This window comes from Oryza sativa, chromosome 1 (assembly GCF_034140825.1).
Source record: "Oryza sativa Japonica Group chromosome 1, ASM3414082v1".
Classification (NCBI taxonomy): Eukaryota; Viridiplantae; Streptophyta; class Magnoliopsida; order Poales; family Poaceae; genus Oryza; species Oryza sativa.
Genome location: NC_089035.1, coordinates 29,070,957 through 29,092,137, shown reverse-complemented (window position 1 = coordinate 29,092,137; position 21,181 = coordinate 29,070,957). Strand labels below are relative to the sequence as shown.

The 21,181-nt window shown below is 45.2% G+C and overlaps 1 protein-coding gene across 4 annotated transcripts; it reads left to right on the top strand.

Annotated features, from left to right (window-relative positions):
* The first annotated feature begins 725 nt into the window (after positions 1–725).
* Positions 726–21,122, top strand: LOC4327947 (LEAF RUST 10 DISEASE-RESISTANCE LOCUS RECEPTOR-LIKE PROTEIN KINASE-like 1.2). 4 transcript variants are annotated; one of them, XM_026020155.2, is made up of 5 exons: positions 726–1,604; positions 19,212–19,241; positions 19,426–19,707; positions 19,805–20,255; positions 20,415–21,122. In XM_026020155.2, the coding sequence occupies exons 1-5, from the start codon at positions 818–820 to the stop codon at positions 20,869–20,871; spliced, it is 2,007 nt and encodes a 668-aa protein (XP_025875940.1). In that variant the 5' UTR covers positions 726–817; the 3' UTR covers positions 20,872–21,122. The 4 variants fall into 4 exon arrangements, with proteins under 4 accessions (XP_025875940.1, XP_025875938.2, XP_015649821.1 ...); XM_026020153.2 differs by lacking the exon at positions 726–1,604 and adding an exon at positions 7,941–8,822; XM_015794335.3 differs by lacking the exon at positions 726–1,604 and adding an exon at positions 8,964–12,075.
* The last annotated feature ends 59 nt before the right edge of the window (positions 21,123–21,181 follow it).

The window sequence follows — 21,181 nt, the reverse complement described above, 5'->3', positions numbered from 1 at the left end:
GTGAACATACACAATTTTATCATCTCATGTTTTCTTTGCAACGCCCCCACTTCTTTGTCAGCTAGCCTTCCTTGCCAACTTTGCACATGTATATAGAGTCAACATTCACATCTCTATCTCTACTGTATAAAAATTAAAAATATTTTTACCGGTATTTTGGTATGTCATACATGTATGAGTTGATTTTTAAGTTTGTTCGATTTTGGAAATACAGATCCGTATTTGAGTTGGCTTTTAAATTTGTTTGCTTTTAGAAATACGGAAGGAGTTGTATAAGATATCTTTTTAAAAAACTCGTATGCTAACTTGAGATGATTAGACTCCTGATTGTAGCTCATGATTTTCTAAAAAAAATATCCAAGCAAATTCAACAGTGAATTTTACGTAAACTAAACCGTATAATAAACCCGTGGCAACGCACGGGCATTTTTTTATATGAAAAATTCAAAATCATGAACCTGGTATCGACAATCAACACGTCCTCGAACTACCTGTAGAACGCAATCAGAACAGTGACCACCCGACCCGACCCGACCACCCACCGGCGAGGCCCACTCCGTCGCCGTCCGCGATTAATACGCGGGGCATGCAAGGACGACGGGACGAGGGGAGGTAGCGCCAACGCAACCGCTAGCTGCCGCGCAAACTTTCCACGTCCGGCCGGATGCACCAGCGTCAGTCTCAGGCTTTCAGCAAACTCAACCCAACTCCACCACCGATCACTTGACTCTCACGCACACAGTCTCGCCTGGAAAATCGGGAGCTCTTCTGCCTCTCCCTTCCTCCACACACGCACACGACACCCCTGCACACAACCATGCCTCCTCCGCTCCTCCTCCTCCCCGTCGTGCTCGCCCTCTTCGCCGCGGCCGATGCCTCCCCCTCCGCCTGCCGCAACGCCACCTGCGGCGACGTGCCCGTCGCCTACCCGTTCTGGCTGATCGACAACTCATCCGCCTTGGGCTGTGGCTACCCCGGCCTTGGCCTCCGCTGCGTGGACAACACCACTCTGATTCTCCCCTTCCGGACACACCAGTACAGGGTCCTGGACATCGAGTACGGGAAGCACACCATCTCCCTCACCGACGCCGACATGCAACACTCCGACACAAACAACAGCTGCCCGCACCTACACGCCAACCTCACCATCGACGACAACTCCTGGCTGCAGCTCGCGTCCTCTGACTCCAACATCACCTTCCTCTACAACTGCAAGAGCAACTCCTCCTTGCTGTCCTCGACCTCCGTTGTGAAGCTAACTGGATGTGGAGCTGGACCAGAGCACATCGGTAGTTCGTACGTGTTCCTGGATGGCTGGATCACGGGTGAAGCGTACGATTACGAGTGCGAGACGGTGGTGGTGGCGCCGGTGATCGATGCGCACAAGAAGGCCATGGTGGATGCGCACGGGGGTCTTCCTCCCGCGGACGGATCATTTGGCGATGTGCTGAGCGCTGGGTTCGAGCTGACATACAGCGCTCACTCCGACAAGTGCGGCAAATGCGAGCGAACCAAGGGGTGGTGCGGCTACCGGCACAACGAGACGTCCACCACCATGGATTTCACCTGTTTCTGCGACGAAGGCCCGACCAAGAGCCATTGCGGTACGCATGCCTCTTCTCCTCTTACAATGTCATTACTTCTCTTCGGTGTTTTGCTTGCTTCGGATTTCAGAATTGGGGCCGTGGATATCGAATTCGAATTACTAGTAGAAAGACTAAAAATGATCAATAAACCAATACGAATAATCAACTTCTCCAAGCAGTTGCTGCTGCACTGAATTTACTAGTTGCCAGAACGAACCGAGTCTCTTTTGATAGTTTGTTCCACACTTTCCTGGTTCCATTAGAGTGTGACAGAGCAGAAAATGATTTCAGTGGCCCATAGCATAGCAGTAAAAAAGTGGTCAAGTGGACAAGTCTCCGTAACGGAGGTAGCATTTGGTGCGGGCAAATTGGAACCAGTGGTGCATAAAACAATTTTTCTTTTTATCCTACCCATATATACGGATCGATACCCCATTGGCGCACACATCAATTCCGCGTTGAATAGATGATGATGGATTGCTCGCCACCAGTTGCTTGTTGCGCTTGCTACTAGTATATTACGACTCCCGTGGACTAAAAGTCGCTGGGCCACGTCTCTTTTGATCTTCTCTGGGGTTGGGAGTTTGAAAAGCTGATTCGATTTAGATTGGTACGACTCTATCGCTGAATTCTTCCGTTCATACTGAATATCGCGTTCGGCAGCGGTTTGTGATGTGTCGATCCTGGGCCACATAAGCAGTTAAAGCCTGTGCAAGTATACAGGACACTCGATGGCTAAACCACGATTGATGCAAGTACAATCAGCATCGTGGGGATTTAAGGGTTTTTTAAAAACTTTGGATTAAGTAAAACCAAATACCCCTTCCCGAATCACTAGTGCTACAGTTGATCTGGGACTGGTCGTAGGAAAGCAAACGCATGACGCAACACAACTCAGGATAAGCTCCTTTTTATTTGTTCCTCCAACTATCCGCAGATTAAAGTAGCCGCTGGTAAGACATGTAGGTAGAAAATTAATTTCTTTGGACAGACAAAGTATTCAGGATGGATACTCTGCATCGAAGGTTTCATTAATGCAGAGGATGTCAGCACTGTGCATATCAAAGTTACTATCTCCGTCCAAAAAATACTAAAAAAATATCATATCTCGTTTTAGATTATTTTTTTACGTGACGGATAGATTGAAGGTTCCAATCAGCCGCTTCAGGACCATCACTACAGTTTTGACTGACCCATACAGATACGGCCCCCATTAACAAAGCAACATGTATTAAATATGGTAGCATTCTCCTTTTAGAGCCCTTTTAATTTGAAGGAAAAATATAGGAATTTTGGAAAATTTCAATCCTATAGAAAAATTTGCTATGAACCCCTTTGAAACAAAGGATTATAAATCCTATCAAATCCTTTGAAATTAATTCATATGGAATTGACAATCTTATAGAGATTTTGGAGGAAATTTAGCAAGAGCTTCAACCTCCTGGTAACTTTCCTTTGAGTCTATCTCTGTCATCCAATTCCTACGTTTTTCCTGTGGTTCAATCAAACGGTCATTCATGTGTTTTGCAATAATTTGTTTTACACTTACATTCATATCAAGATCTTACGCTTTTCCTATTCCTACGTTTTCTCGATCCTACGATTCAAACGGGGCCTCGTTCGTTCCCTCTCTCTTTTCCAACCTCTCCTCTCCTAACTCGTTTTCCGCATTCACGCTTCACAAACTACTAAACAATATTTTTTTCTAAAAAGTTTCTATACAAAAGTTATTAAAAAAACAGTGATAGTGTCGTTATATTGCTGTAGAGTATATGGATCTATAATGTTCCTGAGAATCCAACCAGCGATAGTGTTCTTACCTGTAGAGTATATGGATCTACAATGCTCAATTAAGAGCTAGTCACAATAACAATTGCGTATAATTCAAATTAATACGAGCATTAGTAAAACAAGCTAAAGAAAATGACCTCTCCTTTCCAAAAAAAATAATAATAAAGAGGATGACCTCGAACAAAATACTACCTCCGTTTCAGATTATAAGATGTTTTAACTTTAGTCAAAGTCAAACTAGTTCAAATTTAACTAAGTTTTAAGTTTATAGACAGATATAGTAATATTTATAATATCAAATTAGTTTCATTAAATCAATAATTGAATATATTTTCATAATACATTTGGCTTGGATTGAAAATATTATTATTTTTTATACAAACTTAGTCAAACTTGAAGCAGTTTAACTTTGATCAAAGTCAAAACGGCTTACAGCCTGAAACGGAGCGAGTAGATGATTATATGGTTTAAGGGGTTATCTGGTTGCTACTCTCAGTAAGCTGAGGCAAAAATGTCTTGCTAGAGACAAGTATGTTCGGCTCTTCTAGTTCCCATTCCCTAGAGAGAAGTATGTTCGGCTCTTCTAGTTCCCATTCCCTTCCCTTGTTTTTCGTGCGCACGCTTCCCAAACTGTTTAACGGTGTATTTTTTATAAAAAAATTCTATAGGAAAGTTGCTTTAAAAAATCATACTAACCTATTTTAAAAGTTTTTTTTACTTAATACTTAATTAATCGTGCACTAATCCATCGCTCCGTTCTCCGTACACAATTGTCTGAAAGAGCCACAACAGTAGCATCGCTATAGATTATTTTATACTCCTTACTGCCTTTTTTTTTCTACAGCAATGAGATCTTGCCGTTCTCATTCTAGATCATGTGGTGATAGTAATATAGACCCTATTTGGAGCAGGGTTTACCTTATCGTTTGGACCGGGGTTACTGCCACCCCGCGGTAGCGCGATAACGGCGGTAATCGCGCGGTAACCGCCTAAAATGCACAAAAATCTCATCCAAAAATTCAAATTCAAAACTTTGCGGTTTCACGGTTTAACCACGATAATCGCACGGTTTACTGCGATAATCGTGATATTTGCATGGGGCTGTGTAGGTAAAATCATGTAAATAAAAAATAAATAGTGAAAAAAAATCAAAAATATAGTTGAATATGTGTAGAAAATTAGAAATTGAGAATAATTGAAAGAATATGTAGGATAATTGAGGCCCAATATTGTCGTCCTTTTTCCAATTTGTAAACTATTTTCGGTTTTACCCTCAAATTTGAATTTAGCTTACTCTATTTAAAAAAATTCTTCACCATTGGCAAGTACAATTCAAGAACTACATCCATGTTTTTTTTCAATTTTTTTCGTTTTTTTCTGGAATTTTGAATTTTGTCAAAATTCATCCAAACCATATCGTCGGTTTCCCCTACCGTACCCCGCGGTAAGCACGGTAACCACGATAATTGCGAGATATATGAAACCCTGATTTGGAGAGCTTATAGTAGATGTAAGTTTTTTTTAAGAATCTCTAACTCTCTCAGATAGTCTAGATTTTTATTCAAATTTTAAGGGCCTCTTCAGGGTTCACAATTCCGACGAAAATCGGTTGAATTCCATGAAATTTCGATGTTTCTACATGGCTCGGAATTAAGTTTCGATTGGAATTTTGAAGGTTAAACAGTAGATTCAGTTGAAATTTATCGAAAACCGATCAAAATTTATTGAAAACCGTGATACCGATGGGGCTTGAAATTTAGTGGTCAACCAGTAATATTTTTGAGAAATTCGTCAACCGGTAATGTAAACCCTGGGCCTCTTTGATTTGGAGGTGTTAAACTACTAGTATATAGTTAGGGATCAATTAGCTCTCAGCAAAATACCTTTTACCTCGTTTAATACACCTTGTTCACTTAATAAAAGAAAGTTCAAGTAATTATTCACTAGATGGAAGGCTCATAATATATGACCTTCTTGGTGACGACGAGTTGACGACCATTGTAGAGTTATGTAACAGGTGGGGAGTTGGGTAGGACTAGAGAGCTGACAAGGTTTAGAAGAGATCGGGGGCATCGTGGCGGTGAAACATAGCCAAATAATGTCTCCTCTTTTGTGTGCGAGAGAGATGTGGCCTGTGGGGAGGAAGAGGGAGAGGGTTGTCTGTGCACTGCATGCGGCGTGGAGGAGATCAATGAGGAGAGGCTACGCGGCAGTGGAGCTCGTGAAGGACTTTGGTGGCCATGGGGGTTGTCGGGGTTGAGAGGCAGCACAGGAGCAGGGAGGAGGGAGGGATAGGGGATGTGGAAATGGAAGGGAAGAGAGAGACAAGGGCATAGACAATATTGATATGTACTTCTTCCGTTTCACAATATAAAACTTTTACATATTTATATATTGTCTAGATTCATTAACATGTATACGAATATGGGCAATGCTAGAAAGTCTTATATTGTGAAACGGAAGAAGTAGAATCTATAATTATTTTTTACTTTTCTGAAGGAATCTTTTTTAGAAAATTGTTTTTTATTGGACTGCCATGTAAACACCGTCTCGTAGGCAATAAACAGTAAGTACATAAGTTAAATGAGTATTTTGGAACAAGCGATTAAGATAAGATCGTGACTTTATTCCTTACATAAAAGGGACATTGACGCAAAGATTAGCATGTGGCATCCGTATGGGCACAAGTATGATCATCTTTTTGTTAAAAAAAATGAACACGATGCTAAGTTTCTATTATATAGAAAAAGGTAACAAGAATATACATAGGAGGTTTTAATCGGAAAAAAAGAAAAAAAAAACACCGACGGGCACCAACAACACCTGCACGTCGCTGCTGCCTGCCAGTCCTACAACAGGCCACAACTATTCCGACTATCACCATCTCCAACCAGTTAAACACACATTGGCTCCCGGACATCTCTAAGAATTAGGTTCTAAATGGAGGGTGAGAAGAAAAATCCACATGTCTCTCACAAAAGCATATCTCCATCCAAGAGCACCATTGAAACAATCTGAAGGCAGTATAGGCAAAGAAACATAACCTTCTAGGCAACGCCTCTAAGAAGAATGTGATGTTGAAAGCACCTTCACAACCCGTCTAAGGAAAGTAACCCTAGATGTGGGAGAGAGGGGATACCTCGACAACGTCCCCTAGAAGGACCATGACGCCCAAACGCATCACCCCTATAAGGCTAGAATTTTGCTTGTCACCTGCCATTGCAGCTCCATCGCACATCACCGTCCAACATCATCGATTGATGCATTGATGCCCCTTCATCAATCATGTTCCACCTAAGACAGCTTAGATGGGCCGCGTCAAGTCATGCCGCCAGGATTTCTTCATGCCGATGCCATACAACCATTATACATGCCACGTTGTCATTACCCCTAGGGTTCGTCCCACCGAGCAGTCCCACCCCAACTACAGGGGCTGAGCAGGAGCCGGTATGTCAGATCTGGCCTTTCCCATCACTGGCGGCCTCATGCCCAAGCGGAAGAGGGAGGGTCACTGGATTTGCTCGAGGTGCTAGATCCATCATCCATGTCATCGCCAGCAGCATGGTTATCGCTGCCATATGCCATCTCATGCTCCCAACATCGTCGCAAAGTGCTCATCTGAACCTCGCACCATATCCAATTGTCATTCGCTGTTTCAACCGTCCTTGACGTCAACGGTGACATGGATGTCATGGCCACGGTCTCTAGGAGTTGAAGGAAGAAAAAGGAAAAAAGCCCCCGCCATTGCCTTCGTTGCAACCGCACGGATTCTAGTGGCATGTTTAGGCAACGGCGAGGGAGGGAAGGTGGTCCGGTGGTGGGGTGATGGGGCGTGGCGGTTCTGTCGCCGCCCATATCACCACTCATGAAGGCACCATAGCCTATGGATTATCTATACCTGGACCAAATTTAGACTTTAGAGTATACTTGTAGTAGGATTAATTGAAATATCCTTTCATCTTTTTTTTTTATTACTAACTCCTACCTGCCGGCGGCGAGAATCCTCTTGTCAAACAGAGTAGTTTATCATAAAAAAAACTGCAGTGGCACTACCTGACCATCCTGAGTAGATGAGCAATCCAATGTGTACCTGTGTTGTCTGTTGATCATGACCGTCCTCGATGGTACCAGTTCGTGTGCCGTTCGACGGTGATATCTAATCCCCAACGGCGAAATGCACTCGTGCTCAGTTCTATATATAAAAAAGGATCTTCTGGAGGGCGACATATAAAAATGTCGGATTTAACTAATCAATCAAGGCTAATTTAGTGATTAGCATTGAAGTCAAGCTAAAAACCATACACGGCAGCGTGTCCTTCATGACACCGTGGATCCAGTGAATCGGCACACACCGCAAGACGCACGCAGAGACCGAGTTGTTTCCTTCTTCCTATCACCTGCCTCTCGTGTGGCCCACTTCCGGACCCCAACAACCAACCAAAACCTTTTGCAAAACCAGCATTCTTTGCTCCATGACGACGACTCGTCTTATACCGCGGGCTCAGTGGCTCACCGAACCAAATTGGTGCCAGGATTAAAAGCCGGCGAAGTAGCAAGATATGCGCCTGCTTCGCCTGGCCGCCATGGCTCACCTACCGCTTTTGCTCCTCTCCTTCCTCCTCCTCATCGGCGTCCATGCCTCCGTTTCCGATGGCTCGCCTCTCCCACACACTTACAACACTTCCATTTGCTCCAAATCATACAAGTGCGGCGGCGTCAATATCTCATATCCTTTCTATCTTTCCAACGCAACCGGCGAAACCTATGATTACACTCAGTTTTCTTGCGGCTACACCGATTTGAATATCACTTGCAGCTGGGACGGGAGTAAGCAGACCCCTTTTATCCAACTCAACGGAGACAACTATACTATCCTGGAGATCATCTACGACAGTCGCACCATCGTGCTCGTAGACACCGATGCGCTCCGCGGCGGCAGCTGCCCCAGAGTGCGCCACAACATCACCTTCTCCCAGGCCGATGAGTGGCTTCAGTACACCGGCCCCCGTGACAACCTCACCTTCTTCTTCGGCTGCAACCTTGTACCACTACCACCAATGGATCCAGGGCTGACTCGTTTTGTAGACAAGAACCAAATCAACTGCAAAGACTTCAGCAACTGGCCTGACGGTGGAGATTCATTCGTGTTCACCTCCGTCGAGCTTGAGGCACCAATGGAGTACGAATTGGCCAGTCGCTGCCGCCAGGTCATCGTCGTGCCGGTAAATGGGAGTATTCTTAATTCAAGTAGCCAGAGTGCGCTCCCAAGTGGTGAATACGGTCAAGTGCTTAAGAAGGGGTTCGAGCTGGCATGGAAATCAAGGAAAGATAAACAATGCAACCTGTGCGAACAATCCCGGGGACAGTGTGCCTACAGCCAGAACAGGACATTCCTAGGTTGCTTGTGCGCCGATGGGAAGGTGAGCAGCACGGATTGCACATCAAGTAAGTCTTTCGATGCCGATCCTTCATTTTTTTCCCCTCCATTCTGTAAAGCCAACAATTAGTCGATCATCTGGCATGCCGTCTCAGCATTCCAATATCTCGTTGATTGGTATAATTTGCATCTCGTAGTCGTTACCCCCTCCTTCCCGGTGTGGCTGCCTGCCCCTTGCCGATGTTATGTTCTTGACTTGATCTAATCGGAAAAAAATCGCCTAGTTTTGGTGGGTAGGTAGAGAATTAGAAACTCTGGTTGCTAATTTCCTCACTCGACAAGGACGGATTAACCTGAGTTGCTTAGTTTTCTTTTTTTTTTTTTTTTTGCCAAATCCACACCTTTGCGTGAAAAGAGATTCATCAGGTGGCCTGCAGCGCTGGCAAAACAAAGAGAGGAGCTTTTTATAGAGCAGAGGTCCGTACAGTGTGAAGAGAGAGTCTGTTTGCTATAAGTGACCAGTAGGACTGAGAAGATGGTCTGGTAGGTGGTAATCACTAATCAGCAATTCAGCATTGAACTCATGCTGGAGTGACAAGTTTTTTCTTGTACGTCTAAAAACGTTACAAGTTGGTGTGACCATATAATTGGCTATTGCTAATTTGGGTGAACCACCCCTAGAGAGTTTTAATTATCTTTAGAATTTTTTTTTCAACACAAAAGTCCCTCAATAATAAAAAAGATAAGCCATGGGCACTGCGGATGCGCAGCGTCCGCAAAGTACACCAGGAGCAGCTGGATTAGGGCAGTCCTAACCCATATTATCCATAAGTAGTGTCTATGATACCATGTCAATAAGACATCACAATAAAAACTACACTTTACAACCCATGGTTTCTTAAAATGGGTCATTAATAAATACATCATATCTCTTCTCTACCAATCATATTTACTCTTCATCTATTATGAAGACATTATTCTCTCCCAATGCAAAACTTGATAGTGTCTAGTGTATAGGTTCTCGTGTTGAAGCTGTGTCTTGCATGAGACCCAGTTTCTTTCTCTCTTCACTTTTTCTCTTAATTAATATAGTGCCACATAAGCTAAAAATCCTACATGGCAATGTAGTTAATGCCATAGACACCATCCTAGGTGGAGGGTTAGGACTGCCCTTAGCGATGGTAATTTGTCACCAACCACGGTAGAGTTGTCCCGCCACGTCACTAAGCCTAGTATGGCAAAAAATGCAAATAAGTCAGGAGGGTTGTTTTACAAATTATCTAGAAAAATTAGGCTACTTTTAAAGCTATTCAAAAAAGTTCACAAAACAAATTATCCCATCCCCACCACTTGTGCTTCCGCTGCAAACCACTTCCAAAACCTTGAAAATCTGAAAAATTGGAAAATAGCCAAAGAGGGGAAAAATCGTAAATGAAAAGGTAGTATGAAAATATTGAAACTAATATATGAAATAAAACTGAAGTCAGAAAATATGAAACAATAAAACTGAAATAATTGGATGGAAAAGTTTAACTTAAGAAAAAGAAATTAAAAAATGAACCTGCCAAACTTAAGGTGTCCTAAGATCAATGTCGGATGGCTCTAAGCAAGGGTTTTTCTTACCATTGGTCACCGCCAGGGTGCAGTAATGGTAAGTGCCCAGTAATCCTACCAAGATCAAAGAAATTTAATTTCTTTTGATAAATTTTGTTCGGTTCTCTCACTGTTCACGGTGATAACTGCGCAGTCACTGCGATTATTAGATTTATTGGCAAGGTACATATAATATCATAGTTAGGTTTTATTAACTTAACGTAATATATAAAGGTAAATTATTTAAAGTTTGACTAAATCTTATACTACTAAATAACAAATATTTATGACTAGAGAGACCTTTTATCAATCGAACGGCTGGGGGGGTCAGGTGAGTATGTTGTTTCTCCTGGAGTCCTGGTCCTGGATGGCTGGATGTGCTTCAGGGGTTGGACAAAAGCGTGCTCAATCGTGTTCAATCAGAAGGCAGTAGACCCCGATAGGTAAGAGTGAACCGGGGCATTGCCGGGGTCCATGTTGTTCGAGAAGAGTAATTAACAGCGTTGAACTAGTAATTTCTCGGAACGCAGATCTTCTAGAGAAAAGCCTTCCGGACACCATTACACCAAGAACCCTCCTTCCAGGACGTCAACCAATTGAAAAACACGCGAGCCTCCACGCAACAACAACAGTGAGGGGCGGCACTAACTGGCCATTTTGCGAGACCCAAATGATCGCGGTCAAGCAAGCAGCCTCCCAATTCCCATCATGTGCCGCCATGTCCCTGTCATGACTCCACCGGTGTTTGCAGCCTTCTGAGAATTTCGCCGTGTCCTCGCGACCTATAAACACCGGAACGCGCCGTGGCGGCAACGACCGGTCCACCACCAAATTAATCTGCAGGCAAGCAAAAACAAAAAACGCCTTCTCTGAGTTCGTTAGCCATGCCTCTCCTGCTATGCCGGCGGCGGCGGCGGCTGCTGCCGCTCCTCCTTGTCTTGGTTGCCGCTTCCCATGGCGCTTCCAATGACACCTACGACACCTCCATGTGCCTGCAGGAAACAACCACCTGCGGGGATGTCAGTATCAGATACCCGTTCTACTTTTCTGATAAGACGGGATATATCAACGGGTCCAGCAACTCATACTGCGGATACCCCGGCCTGGCGATCGATTGTGACGACGGCAAGCCCATCCTGCAACTCAACGGCGCCGAGAAGTACAAGGTTAACTACATCAACGTTGGGAGCATCACCAACGTGTCCCTGGTCGATAAGGAGGTCGTCGACGACAGCAGCGGCTGCCCAAGAGTCGATCACAACGTGACCTTCGCACAGGGCTCATGGCTGTTCTTCCCTGCTGGCATGTCGTTGGATTACCTCGTCTTCTTTCTCGGCTGCTCCTTCCCGAATCTCTTCCTCCCACCGGAAAACATCGACCCGATCACCTGCAGCTTTATCGGTCTCATTGGACCGTCCTACGTGCTTCCGAAGGATCAAGTGCCGCCTGGGAACTGGTCGCAGTTTTGCAAAACCTTCGAAGTTCCTGTGGTCAAATATCAACAGATGGACCCAAAAGGTGACGCATGGAGGAAGGGTGGATACGGCCAGGTTCTTCGTCAGGGATTCCTGTTGTCAGTGAACGATAGCAGGAGGCCCCCCAATTGTACGCAGTGCGAGGAGTCCAAAGGACGGTGCGGTTTCAGCCAAGACGGGGAATTCATCGGCTGCTTGTGCCTAAACGGACGAGTGCGCTCTCTCAGGTGCGGTTCCAGCGACTTAACCACCGGTAAGCCATTCGTGTCTCGATTTGCACTTTATTTGCAAAGGCCAAAGGGGCTAATTTAGTTTTGCCGGTTCCAGTTGATACTTATTAGCACTACATATCGTTGCATACTGCGTTCCATCGATCCGGGGGCAATCTTTTTTTTCTGCAAATATGCTGAAGAGTCAGCTGTTGCTATTTCCTTGTCCTCCGAAGAAACAGATTTTTAGGGCCCCTTTAATTTGGAGGAAAAATATAGAAATTTTAGAGGATTTCAATCATATAGGAAAATTTCCTATGAAGCTCTTTAAAACAAAGGATTGAATCATATCCAATCCTTTGAAATTCCAATGGAATGGACAATTCTATAGAGATTTTGGAGGAAATTTAGCTAGAGCTTCAACCTCTTGCTAACTTTACTTTGAGTCTATCTCTCTTATCCAATTCCTGTGTTTTTTCTGTGATTCAATTAAACGGCCATTCCTATGTTTTTCCTGCGTTTTGCAATTCTCTGTTTTACACTTACATTCCTATCAAAATCCTACGTTTATCCTATTCCTATATTTTCTCAATCCTACAATTTAAAGGGGCCTTAGCATTGATCAAATATTGACGAACTAACACGTCCACAAGCGTGCCCATCTAGATGGCCGTTAAACACGATCCTTTTCCTCGAGTCCTGACCTGAATAATAGCTGATATCTTGGGCCTTCGTCTTCTTTTGGTATTTTCCTCTTCCGTGGTCTCCTTTTCCTCTTTACGCCTTCCCCTGCTGTTCTCCTCTGCTTGCGTCTTCCTACACGATATTTTGGCGTGCCACGAGCCCAGGAACTGGAGGGGCTAATTGAGTTGGGAGGCTTGAACAGTCATCAGATTTGCAGCGGAGCTCCGTCCGGCGGGACCAATTCGTTGCCAATCGCGCGCTTATTTTCCATGGCGTGGCGTTGGTACGGGAGAGGGACTCCATAGCCAGCGATGCGCGTGGCCGCGGCCCGCGTGTACCGTGTACGTAAGGTACTTCGCTAGTCCGTGTTAGATATTGTGAACAGCAGCTGACTAACACGGCCCAAGTCCGGCCTGAGTAAGCCCAGCAAATCCTAGAAAATTTGTTTTTCTCGAGGCTATTCAGATTGATGCTATTTCAAACTATACTATTTTTTTATAAAGTTGTTAAAGATGTGCATACATTTAATTTCTTATCAAACTTTGGTAAATATATAAAAGAATCCTGCCAAAATTTTAGTAATATCGTCAACTTACCAAAAATTTTAGCATTGACAAAATTTAGTAAGGTTTATTTTAAGTACAACACGAACAACCCCTCCTATTTAGATAGTCTACAGTTTTCTCCTACCCGACAAATTTTTTAGCTATATTTGGTAGATTTCTAACAATTAGATGTGCCTCAAAATTCGTGCTAACCCGTTGGAGGTAAGTTGAGATTCGTGCAAGGAAAAATATCACGTTCCTGCACAAATTCAATCCCCGACATAAGAGTCACGTGTGCATCCCTCTCCCACTGAGTGGGTGAGGGTTTTGTATAGGCACATGTGACGTATAGCCTAAGTATATTATAACTACACATCACTTATATATTATAATTAAATTTAATAGATTTTTAGACAGATTTTCTATCGAACATTAGATAAACAGTCCCTTAAATGACCATACCTAAATAATAACACTCGGTATTATCCTCCACACGATCCCATCTAGTCTCTCACGATGGTGGATGTACGGAATATATAACCTGAGTTTTCCATGTGCACATTTATTAATTTAGATGAAAGTTTTTCGCAGGAAAGTATTTTTACAAAAGTTTTCAGAAATGTACTTATGTGCTTGGAACGTAGTTGTACTAAATGGCAATCCCCGTGAATTTGTGTAGGTAACGTTAAACCCACACCAGCTGATTTATTGCTTTGCTAATTTGCTAAGTAACTTCCTCTGGCTATAACTACACGTTGTTTGACTTTTTTTTTATTTTTGGTGCCACTTTACCACATTTTTTATTGGGGCAATTGCAAATTTACCACTGCTTTGAATCGTTATTGTAAGACTGCCACTAGAAAATTGCAAAAATACCACTAGAACTATCATTCGAGTGGTATCCTTGCAAAATTGAAAAAAACAGTGGCAAATTTGCAAATGCGCCTTTTTTATTAGAATAAATCTGCAAAATAAATTTTGTTGGTTATGGAAGTAATTTCCAAGGCAAAACTATGCATGTCTTTTTCTTGAAGTTAAGTATTTTCCAAGTTTATCAATGCTTGAAATTTTAACATTAAGATAAATTTAGGGGTAATTACAAATTTGCCACTGCTTTGAATCGTTATTGCAAGACTGCCACTAGAAAACTGCAAAAATACCACTAAAACTATCATTCAAGAAAAGTTGAGTTATGTTGGTGTTTGGGGGGCGCTGAGGGGGGGGGGCTCTTATGGGCGAGCATTCGCGTGGCTCGCTCTTCTCCTTTCTCTTTCCACCTTATTTTCTTTCTCTCCAATGCTCCATTGCACACGAGAGGCACCACCTATCAGCGCATGCAACATAGCAAGAAGAGAAGTCGCGGGCAAGTGGCCTCCCTCTAGCGACGACAGCAGTGACCGTCTTTTCCAACAAGCTTTCTCCACCTCCTTCCGGCAAACTCCCTCATCCTCACTCTGGCAAGCTTCCTCCGATGGAGAAGAGAAGGGGCAGGCGAGTGTCCTCCCTCTAGCAACGAAGACAGCGAATACCTCCCTCTAGTGAGCCCCTCCTACTCCCTCTAACCAGACTGATCTGGCAACCAAGCCAACTCTTTTCTCCACACCCACACCCTCTCCCCCCTTACCATTGCCACCGTGCGTCCTCCCCGGCGCCGAAAGGCATCAACATGTCACGCGGCCCTATTTGGCCGGCCTCCCCCCGCCTTTGCCTTGTTTTTGCCCCTGCCACCAAACATTGTCCCACCACCCACAACCAACCCCATGGCTATGGGCTATGACAGTGTTGTCTGCTCATATACGTTGGTTCGCCGTCTCCCAAATCATCCTTCTAAATCTAATCCCTCACTTCCTTCTTCCCACATCCTTAAACACTAGCCTCGGATTGGTCGTGATACGACCATGAAGTGTTCACGCGAATTAGGATTTCCTGTTATGCTGCTAATGCCGGTGACTCCGTTACCAACCAAATTAGTGAATCATTAGCCCTTCTAGATAAAAACAAGTATACTACCTTCGTCCCAAATTAAATGTCATACAGTTTGCTTATAAAGTTTGACCATTCGTCTTATTTAAAAATTTAGTGTAAATATAAAAAGATAAGTTCTACTTAAAAGTATTTTTAATAATAAAGTAAGTCGTAAACAAAATAAATAATAATTTTATATTTTTTAAGTAAGACGAATAGTCAAATGTTATAAATAAAAACTTAAAACTATAATTATTTTTGGACGGAAGAAGCAAAACACCAAAGAATATCGTAGACCGAAGAGCATCTTCCTTTGACGAAAATTTTAAAAAAGGTGAAGTTCCCCGACACCCGAGTCGCGACGGGACAAGGACAGGGATAGGACGAGAGACGGTAACTCGGCGACTCGCGAGAGTGGCCGTAAGCTGCCGTGTCGCTGCTGCCACGGGCTCCACATCGATAGCCATGTGCCGTATGCACTAGTAACCGCCCACCCACCCCCTTCACCCCAGAAACGAATTCAGCTTTGCGCCCTTGCTCCTGGCCCGACGTGCGTCACGCTGGTTTATAAGCGGGGCGCGCGCGCGGTGCACGGGCCACCCAAACCAAAAGCAGCGCGCAGACGCAGAGCTACACAAGAAACCTTGAGCCAATAGAGCAACGAAGCGGCCATGTCACGCCTCTGCCACCACGGCGGCCGCGTGCTGCTCCCCCTCCTCCTCGTCGCCGCCGCTTGCCTCGGCGATCCTACCGGTGACACCTACGACACCGCCATGTGCGGCGCGCAAGCTTCCATCACCTGCGGCGGCGTCATCGTCCGGTACCCGTTCTACCTCTCCAACGCAACCAGGGCGCTCCCCAAGTACGCCAACTCGTCCACGTTCTGCGGGTACCCGGGGCTGGAGATCATCTGCGACGGCGGCGGCGGCGGCAAGGCCGTCATGATGCTGGGCAACGACAGCTACACGGTGTCGCGCATTGACTACGCCAGCCTCACCGTCTCCCTCGCCGACGCCGACGTCGCCAACGGCACCTGCCCCGTAGTCAGCCATAACGTGACCATCCCACCGGCACCCTCGTCGCTGCACCTGGCCGACACCGTCGGCATGCTCATCTTCTTCTTCCGCTGCGCCTTCGGGCCGGCAGCCAATGCCCCACCCAAGCCGCCGAGCATCCACCCGCTCACCTGCGGCGAGAACTCCGAGGACGCGCCCACGCAGTCGTTCCTGCTCCCGGCGAGCCCCCTGCCTCCCGGCGACCTCTGGCACCGCGGGTGCTCGGCGGTGTACGGCGTGCCCGTGCTCGGCGGCTCCCTCCCGTCCGACGCGAACGATCCCGCGTGGAGGAAAGACGGCTACATCGCGTCGCTCCGCAAGGGGTTCCAGATGAGCTGGGACCGGAGCGACCGGTGCTCCCGGTGCGAGCTAACCAGCGGCAAGTGCGGCTACAACCAGAACGGCAAGTTCTTGGGCTGCCTCTGCGCCAATGGCCTCGTGGACAGCGACGCCTGCAGCAAGATATCCGACTCCACCCTGCGCTTGGCCGGTAAGCCGTTAATTTTTTCCTCATCAAAACCAAGCCTAGTATAAGTACTAGTACGCTGAGTTTCCGGGCGAATCATTACTTGGTTAATTAGCACATTGCCTGTCGCTTGGCGATTAATCCACGCGACATTCGGATAGCCTCCTCCACAGTTCACACAAAAATCGCACTCATGCAGTCATGGTCTGAGTAGATCATGCCGAGAAATATCAGCGTGTGAAACGGACCGGAGCGTTTATTAAGTGCGTCAGTCCAGTTCGTACTCTCGCGTACCTCTCTTCGCTCGACGGAGGCGCACTATGAAGCATTAAAGGCCCTGATGGTGGAATAGCACCGTTTCTCCATAAATCTCCTTGATTACGATCCGTAGGTCCCGGAGATTATTTGATTAGCGGTTGCTAATCCCGTTTAGCTACGACGATCACGTCTGCTTCTGTACGGTGACGCGGAAAAGAAATATTAATAGGGAGTAGATTAACTAGATGCGCAGCGAAGCAGTCAAGCAGCTTTACTTGCTTCAGAGTTTAGGGGCCCTTTGAATCGCGGGATAAAAAAACGGAGAAATATAAAAAATACAGGATTTTGATAGGAATGCAAGTGTAAAATAGAGTATTGCAAAACATAGGAAAAACACATGAATGACCGTTTGATTGGAACACAGGAAAAACACAGAAATCATATGAGAGAGATAGACTGAGGGAAGTTTTCCAAGAGGTTAGAGTGGATATTAAATTTTCTACGTTTTTCCTCTAGAATCGTAGGAATAGGAAAGTTTTCTACGTTTTTTTCTTTTCTCATTTCTACGAATCAAAGACATGAATAGTATAGGATTTCAATTCTTTTGTTTTTTCTCCAATTCAAATGGGGCACATTCCGGTTCAGAATTCAGAAACCGTTGAGCTCTGTTGATTTTTTTCTTTATTTACAAAGAAAGTATAACTTCCAGCCCTGCACCAACTAAATATGCACATAGCTATATCTGTGGACACCAGAATTTTGATTGATCTTTTCTACTTATCATACTACCGCTTTTAGTTGTCTATAGTGCAGCTTTCTGCTGTGCCAATCACTTCTACTAGTAATCATTCCATTTTTAGTGTTCGAGTGTATCTTGCTGGTGTGCCAACGTTCCGTGATTATTAGTTTCGGTGCTACAATACTACGTGGGCTCAACACACATAATTAGTCGAGTGTTAGAACAGTTTGTAGTTCAGTACTCCAGCTCCTTCTGTTAAGTACAATAACGCTTCCCGGCAAGAGCTAACCGACGAATAAATGGGTTTGGTGCGGTGAATTGCGGTCCACTTGTCGACACACAGCAAAAGTTGATGTGTGCTAGTCCCAGTCTTGTTAATTTCGGAGGTCGACATCTTATCACACACTTTCAGAACGAAAGGCACAATACCTGTAAGCCTGAATTGATTTTCTTTTTCATAAAAAAACAATTAATAAAGCCTGAATTGATTGTTGTGACCTGCACTTCCGGTGTTCACATTACTCATTACATGAGAACCGAAGCCACAGGCAGTATCTTTTGTTTAGGAGTTGCAATTGACAAGTTAACATCTGCTTGCTTCAGATATGGGGCTATGCAATTACTTTGGACCAGAAAAAAAATCTATGGTTCAAACTGTTTGTGTACGGTCTTTGGGATGCATGTTTCTGTCGAGCTGATCTACTCATCTTTTAACCTAACCTAAGAGAAGGCCAGGCGACTTTTAAGGCTCAAAACCTGGAAATGTTGGCAGGAACCATGACTTTACACAGAAAATTGATCTTTTGTTTGGATGCTTTTCCAATGCTATGACGTCATGGTGAAATGTTCCTGATCATTCCTGTAAAGCGTACAATGAGTATGCCTTGCTTGGCTTTATGACTTCTTCTGTGTTCTTTTTTTTTTTTCATTCTCGAAACTGATCTTCAGTGTTCTTTTCTGATGTTGATATCTTACCTACAAGAAAACCACGTACCCTTTGCCACAACCTTTTTCCAAAGTCCTAATCTTTTTATCTAGCATGACGTGATGCACCATATCCTCACAAAAGAAAATAGTTTTTTTTTTTCAACAAAATAAGGGAAAAAAGATAAAAAGAAAAGATCATGGATCTTCTTCTTATGTTAGTACCAAATTTGAAATTTTCATAGTTCATAGCTGCAAACGTGTAGTCAAAAGGTATAAAGCCATCCCTTAAATTATGTGCAAGGTTTCCAGTCTTTGTAGGTTGCTATATAGAGTTATAGACAGTCTTACCAGGAGAAAACAGCAAACATGGTCAAGTTCCCAAAAATGCCTCTTTATAATTATTATTACATTATTTACATCAGCAGCAGATGCAAAACAAATAATTATTTGATCAAAAAACCAAAAGTAGGCATTCAGCTTGCATTTTAATTTTATTTTCCTGACAAATCTTTTTTTTTTGTTTTTTGCTTATTATATGCAGGATCGAACTTGAAGACAAAAATTATAGCAGGTAACTCACATACAGATCAATTAATGAGCATTTTCATTCTGTTTTGTCAGTACAACTAACGTTTATTAATTATACCGGGGGAAAATTTAGGTGCAAAAAATCCTCAAAACAATGCTGATCCTGATTTTGGTTTACAGGAATTACAGCCTGAACTGATTTACAACTTCTTTCGCTGCTGTTTCAGGTGTGGTTGGCGGGGGATTATCTGCGGTGTTCGCTCTTGGATTAATAGCCACCGTCTTCTTCGTTCGCAAGAGAAAGCACAAGAAGGTGAACTCGTCTTCCAAGCTCCTCAAGTACAGCGGCTCCGGCGGGACACCTCGCTCCATGGGCGGCGACATGGAGTCCGGCAGTGTCAAGGACCTGCAGACTCACCTCTTCAGCTACGAGGAGCTCGAGGAGGCCACCGATTCCTTCAACGAGAACAGAGAGCTCGGTGATGGCGGCTTCGGCACCGTCTACAAAGGTACACATACATTGTGACAGACAACGGCAACATCTTTTTCATGCTTTGATGCTTACTTACAAAGTAACAATGTGTCAATGTTGACGTATCAATGTAGGGATACTTCGAGACGGGCGCGTGGTGGCGGTGAAGCGGCTGTACAACAACAGCTACCGGCGGGTGGAGCAGTTCGTGAACGAGGCGGCGATCCTGTCGCGGCTGCGGCACCCGAACCTGGTGATGTTCTACGGGTGCACGTCGAGCCAGAGCAGGGAGCTGCTCCTGGTGTACGAGTTCGTGGCCAACGGCACGGTGGCCGACCACCTGCACGGCCACCGCGCGCAGGAGCGCGCGCTCTCGTGGCCGCTCCGCCTCAACATCGCCGTCGAGTCGGCCGCCGCGCTCACGTACCTCCACGCCATCGAGCCACCCATCGTGCACCGCGACGTCAAGACCACCAACATCCTCCTCGACGCCGACTTCCACGTCAAGGTCGCTGACTTTGGCCTCTCCCGCCTCTTCCCCCTCGACGTCACGCACGTCTCCACCGCTCCCCAGGGCACCCCAGGGTAAGCAGTCACGTTTCAGCGTGTCACGTCCACGTCGCCTCACCGGTCCAGGCGCAGTGATATGATACGATGCATCAACTAGTTTGTCCAAGAGCTTCTCGTATTTTTACGCCTAACTAATATGCCCTTTTTTTCAATTTTGTTCTTGTGCATTTGCAGATACGTGGATCCGGAGTATCACCAATGCTACCAGCTTACCGACAAGAGCGATGTGTACAGCTTCGGCGTTGTCCTGGTGGAGCTCATCTCGTCGAAGCCGGCGGTGGACATCACCCGGCAGCGGAACGAGATCAACCTGGCCGGCATGGCCATCAACAGGATCCAGAAGAGCCAGCTCGAGGAGCTCGTGGACCTCGAGCTCGGCTACGAGTCCGACCCGGCGACGAAGAAGATGATGACCATGGTCGCCGAGCTGGCTTTCCGGTGCCTGCAGCAGAACGGCGAGATGAGGCCGCCGATCAAGGAGGTGCTCGAGGGGCTCAAGGGGGTACAGGACCTATGCGTGATGGAGAAAGATGGAGGCAAAGACAAGAAGGGACCTGACCCGCCATTATCTCCCGACACGGTGCATGCTCAGTGGGATAGCAGGCAGACGACTCCTAACACTAGCCAGTGACCAGCGGGTTATTAGATTAGACCAGTATATTTGCCACCGAGGCTTAATATGTGTGTTACTGCTATTACGCTGAGGCGTGTGCTTGTTGTATGAGAGGTGCGAGACCTTTTTTCCCCCACTTTCCAGGCTTCCCTGGTGATGTGTGCATATGTGTTTGTTGGGCTACCAGAACAGAGGGAATGTACATAAGATGTTTAGAGTGGTGATGACCGATGATACATATGGATATGTACTTAGTGGATGTTACAGTTTGGGATTGGTCCGGCCTTGCATGATGCCTAGAGATAAGGTACTAGTCACAATCTGGGTC